At 37.1% G+C, this 18191-nt stretch overlaps 1 protein-coding gene across 3 annotated transcripts in view; it reads right to left on the reverse strand.

Moving 5' to 3' along the window:
• Window positions 1-1662: 1662 nt before the first annotated feature.
• The window catches only part of WAPL (WAPL cohesin release factor), a 65729-nt gene continuing 49200 nt past the window's right edge, over window positions 1663-18191 (reverse strand). For all 3 annotated transcript variants that reach the window (XM_027649345.1, XM_027649344.1, XM_027649346.1), the window contains 10 exons: window positions 14007-14118; window positions 12915-13012; window positions 11678-11754; window positions 10293-10468; window positions 9858-9973; window positions 9002-9163; window positions 7634-7841; window positions 6393-6481; window positions 5245-5340; window positions 1663-4893 (listed from right to left, as the gene is read on the reverse strand). In XM_027649345.1, the coding sequence (XP_027505146.1) occupies window positions 4828-4893; window positions 5245-5340; window positions 6393-6481; window positions 7634-7841; window positions 9002-9163; window positions 9858-9973; window positions 10293-10468; window positions 11678-11754; window positions 12915-13012; window positions 14007-14118 (1200 nt within the window). In that variant the 3' untranslated portion in view covers window positions 1663-4827. The remainder of the gene's footprint in view (window positions 4894-5244; window positions 5341-6392; window positions 6482-7633; window positions 7842-9001; window positions 9164-9857; window positions 9974-10292; window positions 10469-11677; window positions 11755-12914; window positions 13013-14006; window positions 14119-18191) is intronic.

An 18191-nucleotide genomic window follows, 5' to 3' on the forward strand; every position in this document is an offset into this window, starting at 1 on the left:
CACACAGAAAAAAATTCTTTGGCCATTACTTCTCCAAACTGACGACATGGAAGTTCAAGTTGTGGGTTGGGAAACTTAGAGATATGGTTTGAACACAGGAGGTGATAGATATGACATGTCTGTCTCTCAAATGTCAGGTGGTCTCCAGTGTAGTTCACTTCCTTCCAACAAGGACTGCTTTTTCCAGGGCTCCCTACTCCAGCCTCTCACCACCAGCATGGAAACCCAGGGCCTAACCCAGAGCTGAAAATTAAGTTCAGTTTTCACAGTTGGAACAAAGATTCTGTGGCATTAGTAAACCAATCTACCCTTCTAGACCTTCTGGGTAAGGACTTCTAGCAGTTGAATTATTTATAAGGGTTTCACTTTTATTTACAGTAAGACTATCTGAATGTACCGATGCTGCAAACATCCTAATAAGTCACAGTCCCTTTGGCAGGGGACCGCTAGGGCAAGTAAAAAAGAATATGTATGAAAGGCTTCTGTTCCATGTAGCTAAAAGAATCCAGTAGTGTCCTTTACCCAAAGACAAATTAACATATTACACAGAGGAAGACAAGCAGCAGGATCAAGAATTGCATTGGCCTGGTTTTGAAAACACTTGGCTAGCAGAATTCAGGGCAAATTCCAACCTCATTATCTTCAAAAACCCAATTAACAGGCCATCCTATAAGGAAGGGCTTGATGCAGCTACCTAAGTCCTCTTTATCTTTTCAACTTAAATACATATTTTTGTTTTCCATACCCTTTAAACAAGAAAAGTTCCACATCCATGAAAAGAAACTTTACTGTGGCTTGGCTAAAAGTAGCCCCACCTAAACAAGCATGCTTTCACTTCTGCTTACTAAAAGCAGGAATTGGTGATGTCCAGAAAGGAAAAATGAGGGAAGACAGAATGCTCACTAGTGCATCTGACACCGAAAACATCTTTATCAATTCAGTGAGGAACCTGAGCCCAAAAACATGGTTCAAGGCAAGAACTCCTTTTAGAATATTCTTTTCCAGAAACACTTAAACCAATGTAACACCCCAGAGCCCTGAGATTGGCTCAGTTGGTTAGAACATGGTGCTAACACCACCAAGGCTTTGGGTTCAACCCCCAGACGATCCATTCACTTACGAGTTGGGCTCCATGATCCTTGTGGGTCCCCCTTAACTCAGAATATTCTGTGAAATCTGTGAACTCAGAATACAGGGGAGATATGAGAATCCTCACTGTCATCCTGCCCACACAAAGAGGCTGTGCAGCATTCCTCAGCCCCCCAGCAGGACCACACTATTCCAGCTGTGTGTTTGGCACTAATGCTTGGCTTGGGGGGGAGAGTGAAGCTTTTATACCTTTGTGACCATCTTCTCCTGACAGCACAGAAACAGCTCCCTCAGGCCAGCTTAAGGAATCATCTCCAGCACTGCTGCCTGCTCTCGTGTTAAGCTCCTGGTAAATCAGAGTCACCACATCGTGCCAGATCACTTTGCTATTATGCAAATCAAGCATTTCAGACAGACTGAAAGGGAAATAATTTATGTGAAAGGCTATGACTCCCAAACCTTCTGCAGAAGCTTCACAATTGTCCTGTTAATCTGAAAATGCTGACATCATCTCAAAGCATCCACACACAATGCTTCCATTACATAACTACCAACAAAATAAACAAGAGGAAATACTTTTACCAGATTTTTTTTAAACATTTGCTTACACAAAGCTGCATTTGCCTCTTACAGTACCACATACCAATAACATACCACACTCAGTATTTCAAACTCCAGTAACGTTTCCTTTACAGCACAGAAATAGTTACATTATGCTGAAGCTTGTTGAAGTGGCAACGAGATGACACATCACATTCAACTCACTTTACAGCTCATGAATTATTGCATATTGTACCCGTATCAAGTTGTACCAATTAAGGAAAAATCCATGGGAAAAAAATCCATCCAGAAATTAAAGCATCATTCATATTAATCGAGAAACAGAGCAACGCTCATGGTAATTTCCTCATTTTTCACTGAATAAAGAAGCCATTAACATGCCCCTTGATGTGAAAAGTACCACCAGAGTAAGAACTGCCCCATTTCCCCTACACTCTACCACGTTTTTTTTATTCTGACTATAGCTCCTGAGAGTTGTTACTGAAAGATCAGTGGCAACTTAGGTAGAGAACTTCAAAATGCATCAAGAGACACAGTACATCACCTCCAGAAAATGTCCAGGCTTGGCTGGTTTGACTGACCACAGCCTCAGGTCCAGGCACTGAATTTTGTTGTCCAAACACACAAGAGAAAAGCAAAGCATCACCTTCAGGATGCTCCACTATTATTTTTTGTCTTTTTTTTTTTTTGTCTTTTAGCAATTTACCTGACACTGCCTTCTTGCTGCAATCACTCAGAGGAGTGTTTTATTGCATGTTAAAAGACAAGATATGTATTGAAAGTAGCAATTTTATTTGAGTTAAAATTATTTACAAAAACCCAAAGACATACTTCATGAAACTGGTACAAACTATTTTTCCTGCCGTTGGCTTTTGCTCCAAAGATCACAGCTGAGAAATACTGTATAAAATAAAAATAGGATTGGATTCAGAAAAGTACTCTACTGTTCTAATTTCCAATTGAGAGTATTTACACAAATATTTACAGTGGAAAAAAAGTTACTTTAAAACTTTAATTTGCAAGTTGGCCTCAAGTACCCTTTAATGCAGAGTTATTTGAGGGTCTAACACACAAAAATGCACTGCAGTTCACAGGGTGATTTCTCCCCCCACCCTCAAAAAAAAAGTATCTGCATTTGTCAGTGCTTGACAATTAGTTACATTTAAAAAAAACTGTTAAACACTGAGGTAAATCAATTCCCAAACAATTACCAGTGTAACAAAGAAAGGTAGTTGTCCCTGCTTTCCCCCATCATCACATTTGGATTTTCTTTTCTCTTGCCATCTCTCCACAGAAAACTACATAATCAATTTGAAATTCCATTATAAGTGGAAATCTCTAAAATCACAAAACTAGATGGGCCAAATATTCAATCATTTCCTCCTGATATAGATCATTTACATCCAGCTTCTCCCTCTCTCTCAATACTGGTTTTCTGTTTTGTTTTTTAACAAAGGGGAATACAACCTCAAAAACTTTTCTAAGTTACACTGATATACTAAGTTTTAGAAGGTGATGAGAGAAAATGCAAAAAAATATGACCAACATAAGATTTTTGCCGCTAATCAGTTACTTCCTTACAGAATTCCCAACAATCTGCATTATCAAAAATAGGAAGACATAGAAGGCAGCCACTGTATGTAAAAAATTTACAGCTGGCACTGATACAAAAGCACAAGTTCTTAACTTTATACATGGAGATAACACAAGATCTAAAAGCAGGTTAGATTTCCTGTTATTTCCTCCTCATTATACATAGAACTAATATTCTTATGGCTTCAAGTTTTACAAATTCATGGAGTAACACGATGTAACTACCTATACAGGTATTTAAAAATGTCAGCGAAGCAGATCTCAGAACAGTCTGCAAATATTCAAGACCACCTTAATAAAAATAATTACCAATTCTGTTGGTCTGAATAGTGAGTGCAAGAAAAAAATTGCTAAAAAAATTCATGTATTTTCTGGGATTCTTTGTTCCACTTCAGTCTTCAAACACAATGCTTTGCTGTGAACTAGACCTCAGACTGAACAAAATCTTAGCTATATCAGCAATTTAAGGCTTTGTGTTGTATGCATTTCAACTCTGTCATACTACAGAAGAATGAAATAGAAAGATTATGTCAGCTGGAAACATTAATCCCCATTGGTGTTTTAGCTTCTTAAAAATTCTTCCCCCTCAAGCATCCAAATTCTCTGCACTGAACATTATAAAACACACCTTGAGTTCTTCCTCGAAACAAACTAAAACAACATTTCAAAGTTTTTGCTTATTAGAAGTGTAAACTACCCTGGGATTAAGAATCTTTTTTTTTTTTAAATATTTTTTTTTCCTTTATTTCATTTGCTTTTTTAAACAGGGCACAACTTTTTACAGTCCCTATTTCTTCAGTGGATAACATACCCTCAGAATGGCTTTGTGTGGTGATGGGGCTGCATGCTTGGAACTACAAAGCGTTATGGTCTGTCCCGTTACAGTACATGGGCCGTGGGAGTTGTAGAACTGAGAAATAGTTCAACGACCTAATTTCAGTCAAAACAGTATAAAAAATAAACTATCCAATCCTCACCTCTTTGGATTCCAACAAATTTTAAATATAGACAGTAGTTAAAATCACAAAAGTATTTAAAAATTTATATTTTATGATTTTGGAATTATCTAGTAATAAAAAAAGCAAGAGCAAATTAAACTCAAATAGGAGCGGTGCTGCTGTCCAGAACTTCTTTATTAGAACATTTGTTTGATACCTCAGTAGCTAAGCTGCCTTTGCACCTGGCTGGCATGAAACAGTGGCTCAACAGTAAACAGCAGTTGCACTATCAGCAGCAAGTTTTTCCCCTTGAAACTTGTCACGAACAAAGCAAGAAAAAAAGATAGGGAGGGCAGACCCTGCCAAAAATATTTAAATACTGCACTGCATCATAAACAGCAAGGTTTCTTTATTTACTTTCCTCAGAACCTTTTTCCCCTCATTTTTGATAGTTGCAGATTGATGTAGTAACTGTCTTTTAGAAAATGCTGAATGCATGGTTAAGAGACCAGGTAGCCTTAAAAATCCGAACACGAATGACACAGATGAATGCTCTTGGTATATCCTTCAAGGACTTCTTTCATGACTTCTTCTTTTGTCTAAGGGTAGCTCCAGCATTAGAGTGCCTGCAGCGGAAGTTAAGTATCTAGCAGTGTTCCAAGTATTCAATCACCCTAGAGATGGATTTCTGGCCTGTTGTTCCAACAGCACACTGGAAATGTAACAGAAAACAGAAGTAACAAACAAGCATTTGTAACACCTCGTTAAAGTATTTGAGAGGTAGTCTAATTTCACAATTTTAGTGTTTACAATTATATAATCAATAAAAGCAACTAGGTTCAGGCAGACAATCAAAAGTATTTTCCTGACCAATCACAATATAATGACAGGCAAAATTACAACAGACAAATGGGTCTTCGGTATTTAAAAAGAGAATATCATCATGTGCTCTTATCAAGACAAAAACTGAAAATTTAATACTTCTAAAAATGGATGAAATATTAACAAAAAACACAATTACAAAAATATCTACATATATCAATTTAAAATATATATTACTTACAGTAAGGTTCATAAAACTGAGAAATTTTTTGAGCATTTCAGTCATTATCGAGAAGTCCCCTTCAGGTAAGTACTCCCTCACAGTAGTCACATTGATCTAAGAAATAAAACAATTTTTTTTCATTTGGGAAATATTTTTCTAACACAGAACTAAAGTACTCTGCATGTGACATGCAATAAGACAAGCATATTCATAGGATTATTAAGATGATTTTTGCTGTCATCTTTATGATTTAAGTCTCTTTTAAGCAATATTCATATGCTTATTATGTTTATATTTCTAGACAACAACAATTGCTAAAATATTTTTTGTTGTTGGTTTGATGGTTTGGGTTTTTTCCCTTAAAAAACAATAAAAGAAAAAAAAGGACTGCCAGACCTCCCCAGGACCCACAAGATTATCAAGAACTAAAAACCCCACCAGATCGCTCTTCTGACATGGAGAGACTCTCCCTTTACAACTTTTAAGGGTTGAGAATTACTGAATTTATTGTCAGTCTCACTCCAAACACTAAAATTGTACAGACACTAACCAGTACAAAGGCACAGAACAGCACTTTAAAGATCATTTCTGCCACCATGGCAAATTTAGTCAAGCCTGAAGGCAGGTCTGAACCTCATTTTCATTTGAGCATATATTTGACAGGAAACCTTAGGAAGTTCTCAGCCATTAGAGTTCTGTACTTTTAACTTCAGCTTTCTATTACATATTTCCAAGCTGAGGCAATCATCTTGACCTAATATGGACATACACAATTTCATGTAATTTCAGTGGAGGAAAAAAATAAAGCAGACTGACAAAGAATAAACAAGTCTGATGGTAACTTGCTTATTTACTGAGAAAGCACAGGCTTGCCAATTTGCCTTTGCCTTTCCAAAGTAAGTTCTTTTGCTGGCTACAAATAAGGGGAGAGAGGTGAAAGAGGTTAAATATTCAATTCCAACTGTTTTTGAGAAACATACTGATGTTCAGAAAATTTGTTTTGGATGGAATACATCTGGCAACTTTTCACAAAGCTGTATACATCAGTGTAGCTTCATCAGTGTACTTGCTCACACTGAAGCCTAATTTAACTAACCCCTTTCAATACAGCAAATTATTACTTCACTAAAAATTATACTGGATTTAAGAGCAACTTATTCCCTTACTGGACTCTCCTGGCAGAGACAGCCTAGAAGCAATGCTGTGTACGAGGCCACAATGCAGTCTTCCATGTGCTTCCCAGCATGCTGAAGAGCTGTAAAAAGAGACAACTGAGTGTATTGTATTCTCTAACCAGCTGCTATCTTTTACTGCTTCAAATACAATCTTTCATTATCACTTTCCAGAATACTTTTTTCTCAAACAAAACGAGCTCTTGGACTGAGATTTCAGAGGCAGGAATCAGGAAGCACCCTACCTACTGACTCAGCAGCACATTCTCGACAAGAAAAATGGTTTTCATTCACTTTTAACTCATTCTGCTGGACAGTATTTTACTATCTGCCATTTCAATGTGCAAACTTTATGCTGAACACACCAAACTACCAGTGTAAATGTTTCATGTGATACTATAAGCCAGTAAGACTTCCACCCAGAGTAGTTTATAGCACTAAGGACAGCAGATATAGCTTTTTTTTTTTGCTGATGACTCAGCATTTTTTGCAAACTACAAATAACTGCAAGACACCAGTTGGTGGAGCTACAAAAAGGAGGAAGGATATAAAGCAAAGTTGGAGAAAGTAATATACCACACCTATGAACAAAAGATTAAAACACTATTAGAAATAATGCACTGCACCTACATTTGGAAGATTAAAGAAGGACTGATGTTTCAGACCTGATACATTTTCAAGAGACAAACTATTACAGCTTAGAGATATTCAAATTCCTGGGACAAGCTACCAAAGATGCAGCACATGAAGGCATTACACAGATACCTGAGATACCACTGATGGAGTGAGAAGACAGAGAAGATGGGGACAGAGGAGGCACACATGCAAATAGGGAGAGGAGAGAAAAAAGCCCCAACCCTTAAAAGTAGCTTAAAACAAGAACCCTGGGAAACAGAATTAAGGCAGACAACTTACAAGGACTGTTTCAAAAGAACAAGGTGCCTAAAAAGGTTTCGGGGTTTTTGGGTCTCTTTTGTTTTGGGGTTTTTTTGTTTGTTTTGGATTTTTTTAACAAATTGAGAAAAGGTACTATTAAAAAAATAAAAAGTAGCATCATTTCTTCCACTTCTCATATTTCAGCTCTGAACTGCTCCTACTTATGGTCTGTAGCAGTTTCACCTGGAAATCTCAGCCCAAGAGACGGCATGTAGGTGGGAAGCAGAGGACAAGGTGGGACTTCATCCAGTCACACAGTTCTTTGCCTTCGCTGAGCTCATCACAGCCAGACAACGTACCTTTATTAAGATCAAGTTCTTCATCATCTTCTTCCTTCTTAACCTTCTCTTCAGTACTATCTGGCTTTTCTGTGGAGACCCACTGGATCTCCCCACTTGTCTCCTGCCATTCCCCACTCTTATCATGCTGAGCAGTAGGAGCTTCTTTAATCAACTCGTCTGTCTGGCTCTCGGCCAGTTGTGCCGCTCGCTCACACTCCAGGAATAGCTAACAGGGAAAATTCCAGGACAATTTCCATTATAAATTAAATCCTAAACACACTGAGTTAATACCGGAAAGTTTATTTCCCATTCACAATTCACCCCTTAATACAGTTAGTCTTCAATACTTTTCTTAACAATAGCCTTTTCTTCTTCAAAGGAAAATATAATCTGTCCCAACAGCTCCACAGCAAGCCCTCCCTCCCCAGTGTTGAACCAGCTGCCAGGCTCCTCTTAGGCACTGTCAATGTTTAATTGTTTTCTTTGAGACATGGCTTCAAGACCAAAAGTTGCCATAATTTCCTGTCCATCTCTGTTGTCTACCAATTTTCATCTTCTTTGGACCCTAGCTACACGCCCTTGGCTGTCTTAGCTTTTACCTCGCTATGTAAAAAGCAAAAGTATGAAGGAGTAATTTAAAATGACTTATCAAAAATGTGAATGAACCAATAACCTCATATTGTGCATTTATATCTTGTCAATTATTTTCCAAATAATAAAATGACCACTTTTAAATATTGCCAAACTGTATACATTAAGATACTTAATAACATTATTTTTATTGTTGATTTTTTTTGTCTTCTGTTGGACAGTAATTCCATATAGTTAACAGAACTGCTAAAAGCAACCACAAAATTAATTCCATTGAAATAAAAAGTCTGTCATTTCCTTTCCATTTTTTAATTTTAGTTTGCATAGTGGAACTCATTCACCAAAATTATTGGTGGATTTCTTTTTTTTAAACAAGTCAGTCAATACAGTGTTTAAGAAGGCCGTTTCACATCCATAATAATTACATCTGTATGTAAGAGAAAAGTAGCTTACAGTTTTTACAGCTGGCTTAAAACAAAAGTCAAAGTAAACCATCTAGGAACACTAAAACTAGAAATAAATTGTATAGTAACAAAAAAGCTTTATGGACATGAGAGCAGCCTTTGGACATCTGTGATAATGATACCACTGTCTTTTACCAGGAAAGCTGTTTCTGTAGTGGACAGTACGGTAAAAGTCAGAATTTTGAGCAGCACCCCTCTCCCCCACTATGTTGTGTTACTCAAAATACTGAACAGAAAAAATTCTGACACATCTTCATTTCCGAGTTCACCCTTCCCCTTTGACAGTCTGATAATGAGAAATGGCAGCTGTTAGAGGACAAGCATTTCTTACCTGCACTAAAGCCTGAACAGCATCAATCTGTCCAGTTATCTTCAGGCTCTCGTCTCCTTCGCCCGTGCACAGGGAGTCAAAGGAACACGATGTTTCCATATTGACGAGACAGTGCCTGTTCCGGGCACTGTATTCCACCAGATTGATCAACAGACCCAATCCCTGTAAGAAGTGGACAGTCAGAAAGGATTACACACATTAAAATAAGACACTTCAGCAAAAAATGTCTTCTTTAGTCCTTATCTGAGGATACATAACTTACTAACACACCCTTATGAAACAGTCTGAGAGACAGAGGGAACAGGATTTAAAGAAATACAAGGCAGAGATCCCTGTAGAGGAGAACTTTCATAGAGGCATCTCCGTTTTTCCAGTTCTGAACATGAAAACATTTCTGGAGCTGAGAATTCATTTACAGGTTAGGGATTCATGTATCCAACCTTCAGACTATGTTCTTAAGAGGTCCTTCACATACACAATTTCACTGTTGCTATTTAGGCCACACTGGCCTATTTTACATAAACTGAGGTAAATTTGACAAAGCCTTTATCTTACACAACATCATCATATTTCCAAAGTTGAAAAGATGTTTGAAAATTAGTAATTCACAGTCTTATTTAGCTAAATCTCTTTGTTCATCAAGAAGTGCACTTTTTTTCCCACCAAACACAGGAATAAAAACCTCAAACCCACCAAATCCTTGCAGAAACTTTAAATACCTCACTAAGTGTATATATATATATAAAGACAATGAAAACTGTAGAGGAAACTATTCCTTAATGTGGAACCAAAGTAGCTCAAAGGGCAAGAAGGGGGCAAACAATTTTCTGTTAATGTAACAAACACAATAGCTTACCAGCACCCGAATATCAAATCTCTGTTCTTGAGGTAGGAACTTTGGAACCTGAAGCACACAATTCATTGCTGTGCCTATCAGACCATCTTGTTCACCTGTTTTTGTACTACCCCATTCTGTAAACAAAGAGAGTTGAGAGGCTCAATTTTGAAAATACTCATGTTCATAATGGTAAGCAGATAGATAAAAACCTTTTGGCCCTAAGGACAAACCAGCCTCCCCCAGCCTAAGCACACACCTCAAACACTTTACACTTGCAATTACTCATCCAGCTTGTAAAGACAAATTACTGATGGCTCTAAGCAAGCATCTACCATACATAACTGCTTCATTGCACTGTACATGGAAAAACCCTAATCAGGACCAAAAAAAGGTTTATATTAATGTTTTATTCGATGCTTTATCAGAGAATATGCAAAGTAATTGTTGTTTTACCATTATCATTTGTCAGGTTGAGCAAGACCCCAATGATGGCCCTCATACAGTCTTCCACTGCTTTACCCACATGGTTAGTTACATTCTGGTGAGGCAAAGGCTTGTTGTCTGGTAGACAGATACTGTCTTCAGCACGATTATATCGCTGGATTAACTCCTCACAGTGCTGCAGGGCTCTGCAGGGAGAAGATGCAGAACAAAGTTATCTTTACAACATATAGAACATTCCACCTTTATCCTTGTTTCACCAGGAAAAAAACTCAAATAGAGCTTATGCAGAATTTTTCTGATATCCAGATGCCCAGTCTGTACGGAGACAAACTTATCACCTATAAAATCTTTCATAAGCTCAACTGAAATTATGAAAAACAAAAATCAGGAAAGCTTTGTTCCTTACAGCTTTATCAGCTTGGTCTTTCAAGAGCAAAAGTCAATTTTCCTTTCCAGCTTCAGCACTTGGTCTTACAATAGATACCTGCTCTTCCTACAAACTCAGTCTCTCATATCCTCTGGCCATCAAGGCACAACATGATTCTGACAGTGTTATCTAAATTTTCTCTTGTTCTCTTCTCAGAGCTATTTCCCTTCTGTAAGAAATGACACATGACTTCCTGCTAGTAAAATCTTAATCTTGTAACACTAATGAACCATAGGCACAGTTCTACTGCATAACATCAGTTTCATGTTAAACCACTACACTGATTTAAATTACAAATAGAACTAGAAATGTCCAAAATATATATTGGTCTAAATAGCATATTAAACTGCAGTTTGGTTTTTTTTTTTAATTTAAAAAAATACTCCAATATCTAACCTACAACCATTAAATTATTTTTCCAATGAGGTCTGTAAAGTCAAACTTTCAGCTTCATTTGTTCTCTTATGAAGAGCAATACAAGGGGCAGACAGTCTCTGCCAGCCAGCTGAGACCTCACCCAGATTGATAAATGGGTTAGAGGTGTTTGTATAAGAATCTCTGTCAGGGAGAACAGCCAAGAACAGAATTTCACTGTTTTAATTCTTACTTACACTGTCAATTCTGTTATGTTCCACTTAAGCAAATACATAAGCATAATGAAAACACAGCAAATAAGTGTAGCTTCATAACTGCCCTCTTCTGTGTTCCTACTAAACTTGGTACAGATGGAGCCAAATCCAGAGTTTGCAGCTTCTACAGAACCAACTGTAGCAGCACTAGACATCAGTAGTACTCTGTTAGTTGCCCATACCTTCATCTAAATTAACTTCAGCATTACTTAATGGAAAGTAACAGTGGAAATTGTGGTATTATGTCCCCCTAGAATATTCTGGTATAACTTTTTATTTATTTTTTCCCCCATCATGTGAAGTGTTGTGCCAATTTGTCTTTTTTTTTTACAACTTACTTAGCAGAGGAGACTATGAGTTGTGAGTCTTTGTATGCTATCAGATAGCTCTGATTTTCTGGATTATGCACAGTTACCTAAAAAGAGAAGGAGAAAGTAATATTAAAAATAGGAGGGGTTTTCTTTACCTGAAAGAGAAGTATTCCCTTTCACTACTACCCCACTTTATTCAGTTCCACATTTCTTGGTTATTATCCAGTGTAAACTTCTCATTGTCCATTACTACATCACGAACCATCCTCAGCTTCAAATTTGAATATTCTAACACTAAACAAGGTTCTCCTAGTGTTGCTTGGAAAATCCACTATCCAATTTAAAAGCAGAAAATGGATCTGAAAATTTTTCTCTCACCTTTGACAAGGCATGTCACGAGTATTTTTAGGCAGACACCTTTCAACAATTTTTTGGCTTTCTCAGTTTTTAGCTTGTCCTTATACTACCTTTAAGTCTGTCCTTTTATTTTAATGAAGAAAGTTACCATTGTGGCTATTTCCCCTCTAACCTGGGTTCAAGGTGTTCAGTGAGATTCACTGAACGCTGATCCCAAATGTTGCTTTCTGATACATGGAGATGTGTTGCTAGAACACAACAATGTTCTCCTGCTTGCTTATGGTATCACAATAACAGAGTAACACCAGTAACAAACACCAAACTCAGTAGAGAAGTACAAACTAACCATTCCTGTCAATTAAGCTCTACAAAAGTACCATATATTTTGATTCTGTTCGAAGTTCTCAAAGAAATATTTATCATCTCTGCTTACATGCTTAACTGATGACAGGACTACTTTGTCTTTCAGGGCAGTTTTCTCTTTCAGCACTTAGCCAGATGATGGTTCAAATTAGCAATTCTTAAAATATACATCGGTTTATTGCTTCTAAGAAAACACTGCTTCTATAATGATCAGCTATGACTAGACACACACTGAAGAGTCAAACTCATGCCACGAAAACAACAGCCATAAACAGCAGCTTTTCATAGGAACTTAAGAAAAAGCATTGTGTTACATTTAGTTATTCTTACCAAAAATAAACCTGGAAGGCAGTACATACATACAGAATAGTAAAACAGATTTTCAAACATTCCAGAAACACTGATAAACATCAGAAAGTTAGTACAAGTCTATGAAAAAAATCAACATTCTAGTGTTGCAATGTAACTATATCCCAAAAGACTGTTACACTGAAAAGGTCTGCTTAAGGGTTTTCAGAAGTGCAATGTATCTGCTCATACTCACGCTTTCTAAGACCCGTAAACACCTTTCTGCACCCCATAATGAAGCAACCAACTTCTCTTCATTTTCATCACTGCTTAGGTGATCCACACATTCTTTAACTAAACACAAAAAGAAGTTGTTTTCCACTATCAGAAAGAGATCTTCAAAAGCCAATTGTACAAACTAAGTAGCTACTCAAAGAGTTGCTATCAACCTTGTTTTACACTTTACACACCTGCAATGAATGCTTGGAAACAATTATGAAGACAAGATCAGGATTTTTCATTTCTCCAAGAAAATTTTAAAAATAAACCTTAACATTTTGGCTTTGCAAGTCTGTGATTGTTGCTACAAATTACCTAATCACATATTTTATTTTCTCCTGACAAAGAAGAGATTATCCAGCACATGACTATGTTCCTTAACTGTAGTGGACTGTTTTTCAGCAGAGAAAAGAGATATAGCAAGCACACGCTCCCCACACTTCACAAATCTGAAATCATAACCTGAAACCATGTGCAAGTTGAACACTTTCATCTCTCCAATCCTTCTTTTGTTCTTCCTCTGCTTACTTAGGACCCAGCTTTATTCAGTTCAAGAATTCATATTAAAAGTGTCCCTTTTCCTACCTGTGAGATGCTCAAAAAAAACCTGAGACATATCTTTGAAAAATTAATTAAAACAAAACCCCCACCATTTTTTCTTGAAGGGCTGACTTCCTCTGGGATATTTAGTTAAAAAATATTAGGTCTGAATACAATTCTAGAAGACTGCAAAGGAGATCTACTCTACAAAAAGTGTGCTGCATTTGTGTGCTGAACAGAGATACATAACACAGTAACCTCTAATCTAGCTTAAGACATTTTTAATCTCACACATTACATGCAACATTATACACATTCTGTTTAATATTAAAACTGCTTTCGACCCCACGTGCAACAGAATAAAGTCACAAATATTTCTCAATAACTTGATATTGAATTGTGTACTTTATTTTTAACACAGCTAATAATTTTTCTGCTTTTAACCACAGAAAATGAACATTAATAAAAGCAAACATCTAACTACAATTCACTATTTTTTCACACTGTCAAAGGAGTATCTTCAATGTACCTTTATCTACAATATGATCCAGACCACCCAGAAGTCGCAGTTCTTCTTTAAACCAGTCCCCAGCTCGCTTTGAGGTGAGAGACAGTAACGTCTCCATTGCCAAATGCCCGGTCTGAAACAGGGAGGGTCTGGAATTAGTGAAATCATCACAGGCAGCTGTATATATCAAATCATACAAATACACGTCACATAAACCCCATAAAAAACAGCAGTAGAGATTCTGAGTAGAAGAACCAGCAGAGGGAGCAAGAACAGACTTAAAAAATATGCATATCTTAAAAAAATGTCGGTACTGATAAAAAGCTACTTTGCATTTTCAAATTTTCTTTATTTTATTAATAGCTTAGTAAACCCAAACAGACTCCTTTCATTTGTTTCTTTTGTTATCAAAAGAAACAACTGGAGGAAGGAAATGGATAAATCAGCCAGGCAGGAAAAAAAAAACCAAGAAAAGCCAGAGTGAACACAGCTTCCCTGGCTCACAGATACATTTGCTCTGTGCTTGTAGAACACATTTGCTTCCAACATAGGTACTTTGTGTTTTTAATTTTAAAAGCACAGAATAAAGCAATTAAATTGAAACACTGTAGAAAAATGTTACTCTATTTACTGATTCAGTTTTCTTTTAAAAAGAGGAACACATATAGCAAGTTAGCTATAGCAAAGATAAGTTCACTCCCTGCAAATAGATGTTGAAGAGATTTTAGGTGACTATCTTAAATAATCCCCTGCATTGTCTTTAACCAAAACCAACACCATTTGTTAAGTCAAGATTGTAACTTATTTTTCCAAAGGCCTCTAGTTAAAGACATGTTAACAATAAAACATTTGTATACATACAGATTTACACGTATGCAAAAGGAACTAGTACAGATTTCTTGTAACAGCTGGAAAACAGAGGCAAATCTGAACTACCATAAGCTTAATAAATTCATATATGGTACATAAATACAACAAGGAATAGCTGAAGAAAAAGCCATAAGATCTCGCTAAAACCAACTGAATTTTACCACTCTCAAGTCACCTTCCTTCCCTGACAGATTGGATGTGTAGTGTTCCAAGGAGGGCTGTGCTTTCTCTGAGCTGTGCAGGATGTTCCAGGACAGCAGTTCAAACTCAGCCCCTTCCTGGGAATAACACCTCACCAGGCTTGAGCTCAGGTGATTCCTCTCACTTAACAGATTGAGCTTGAAACATGGGGAACTGAAATCACGCATAATCTAAACCTGACTGAAGGAAGCTGATTAAAAACTCTCCTTGGAGATCTTTACAGCTACAAAAGATTTAGTTAACTCCCTAAATACCTTCACCACAGAAGCTCAAAGGCCACGCAAGGTTTGAAATACAGCAAAGGGCAATAAGACTTAAAAAAACTCCAGGAGAATATAATCTGATATTTGTACTACCGGGCATAAGAACATCATTTTCTTTTTCTTTTTTTTTAAACAAAAGCAACGAAACCTTGTAAGCCTTTTGCTTTTGAGGAAAGTAGTCCATTGCATTCAATTTTTATGTCTATTATTACAAAATTTTAACACCAAAGGTTCAAAACATGGTTCCCTTAAGCTTTCAGTCTTATGTTTATGTTGACAGTGAAAACCAGAATAACCTCTTTCATCATCTGGAAAGAGAAGTCACTTCTGAAGGTTTTTGTTAGGATGCTAAAGAGAGGAGCTGGCTACAAGCATGAGCTACAGAGGGCTGTGCTGACTGACAGGCAAGGGCCATTTGCTAACATGAAGGCTGAGTTCTTCAGGGTTTATCTTCTTCTAAGCCAGCACAAGAAACCTGGAACAAATTCAACCCACAGAGAACTCCTTTCTGGTTTCTGGGTTTATATTTTTAATATTAAGAGCAGAACCCTTTAAATACCTGTTTGAGCACTCAAAAATTAGTGCAACCTAGCTTCTAGACAGTCACCCAAACAACATGGTCTGTGGGAAGAGAGAGCCAGTATTGATCATCTTCACTTGATCTGTGCAAGATTTGAAAAAGTGAAGGTGTAACTGGTTAGGCAAAAACTGGAGATACCAAAACTTCTGCTGCAATCCTCCTGTTTCTCAGTGGATACGACTGAGTCTGAAAGAGCCCAGATCTTTTCTTTACTCCCAAAAGATTTGCATTTTTGTTAGCATTTTCTGCCTGTCATCTGGTACGAAACAGAGATTACTTATTGTATCTCATGACAGAGATCCATCCAAAAGCAGCTTGATCTTCTACATATGAAGTTCATTATTGTCTCAACTTACCCTTGCTACTATCTTAAAATGGAAGAGAACCCAATCATCTCATTTGGTTTGCAAATATTCTCTGAACACTATATAGTCTCTGCTTCTAGATGGTGCAGCTGGGAGGAAACCAGTTTCCATCTGTGAGGTACTACAGTATTGAGTGCATTTACAGCAACAGCTCAAAATAAATTTAAAAAATAGAGCTGCCCCAGAACCCCCCCCAAATAAAACAGCTGAAATTGATGGCCTAGGATATTATTACTCATGAACAGCTTCCTCACAAGACAGCGACACAGAGTCCCTTTTGATATATCCTCTCCCTTTAAAACCCATGCCTAAGAAAACACAAGAACAGAATTACAGTTCATAAAAAAGCATCAGGCTAGATCAGATTATGAATATGAGAAAAGCTCAAGTAGGAGACAGTGGTCTTTGTGGCTGGATGCTTTAGCAATGAGGAACCTGTACCAGCTGTTGCATGCTTAATAAAGGGAGCTGTCTTACATTTTATAGTGCAAGAGATATCCTGGCACTGACAAACTGTGTGCTATGTGAGCTGCCTTCAGTGCCAAAACAGCACTGAAATAAGACTCTGATTATACCAGTTCCTAGCTGATCACCACCTAGAGAACAAATTTCATTCTGTGTCGTTATTTTCAGACTGTAAACACAAAGTGGAGAATATAATCTCAAATTCTTTCTTCCTTTGCAGATTTCCAAGGTCAGAAAACTAATATGGAGCCTCCCACCTCCACGTTTCATTTGTTCACAGGGAACAAAAAATTGAAACTTCTAAGCACTGTCACCACAAACTGATTACCAAGATTAAGAATGATGTCATCAACATTAACTTCCTCACCCAAAATTCAGCTCTTGCTATTGCTACATAATACTGACTTTTCATACCAACTCAGCTATCTGTTCCACAGCCAGAATTTGGATGGAAAACTCCCAAGGTAAACCCTTCCTAAAGTGACACAAAAGTCACAGAAGCTACAAAAGAAAATGCCAGTTCAACAAGGCGTATCATCCTTTAGTCTAACTGAATATGGAATACAATCTTGACTGCAGATTACTGGCAGGAGTTGGAACACTACTTGCACAGATAAAGCTCCAAAAAACTCCCTTCATAAACAATAAATCAGAAGCTTCTCCTGTTGGGTGTAAGTATTACAAGAAAAATGGCAAAAACCTGGTAAGAACCTTGAACAGAATGTATTACAGGATGCTAAAAAATTAAGACCATACCAACATCCACTACACTGAAATATGGTGAATGCAATGACACATTAGTAAATTTTGTCATTTATGACCACTCATCTAGTCAATCTGTCAATCAATTCTTTAAATACACTCTTTTAAAAAGCCTTTGTAACTTGCCCTTTATTTTCTAAGCTAGCATGAAACCATGGCTAAATTTATTTTTAAACAAAAACAGTTCACTCTGCTGCAGCTGAAGGTCTTTTCATGAAAAGTAAGTATGTTGAGAAAGGGAAGAAAAAAATTCATCCACATTTGTGGTAATCAACAGATCTGCCACCACACTTCGGGCAGGGAAAAATCAGTTTCTGTAGGACAGACTGCTGGTTTGTTTTTTTTTTTAAATGGGAAAACCTGCACCATATTTTCAATTTAACACAAAACACTCTTATTCCCATGCACAAACCCCTATTTGTTTGTGAAAGTACATATAAAATTGAGGCAAAGAAATGGAGTCCAATAATCTAAGCATGGTCTTTAAACACATGGTTATTTAAAGTGGTACTTGTTTGTAATTGTTCCCTTAGAAGGGGCAAATGGACACTCAGACAGCTGAAGAACCTTTATCCTACTAACAGCCTTTTAAAAAGGAAATTTCAAGTTGGAAGAAGAAAATACTTGCAGTGCAGTCATGTATACATCAAAGATAGACAAAGTGTCACAACTCCTTCGCTGGGGATACGAAATTAAAGAT

The sequence above is a fragment of the Corapipo altera genome, unplaced genomic scaffold (genome assembly GCF_003945725.1).
Source record: "Corapipo altera isolate COAL_440 unplaced genomic scaffold, ASM394572v1 53, whole genome shotgun sequence".
NCBI classification, from domain to species: Eukaryota; Metazoa; Chordata; class Aves; order Passeriformes; family Pipridae; genus Corapipo; species Corapipo altera.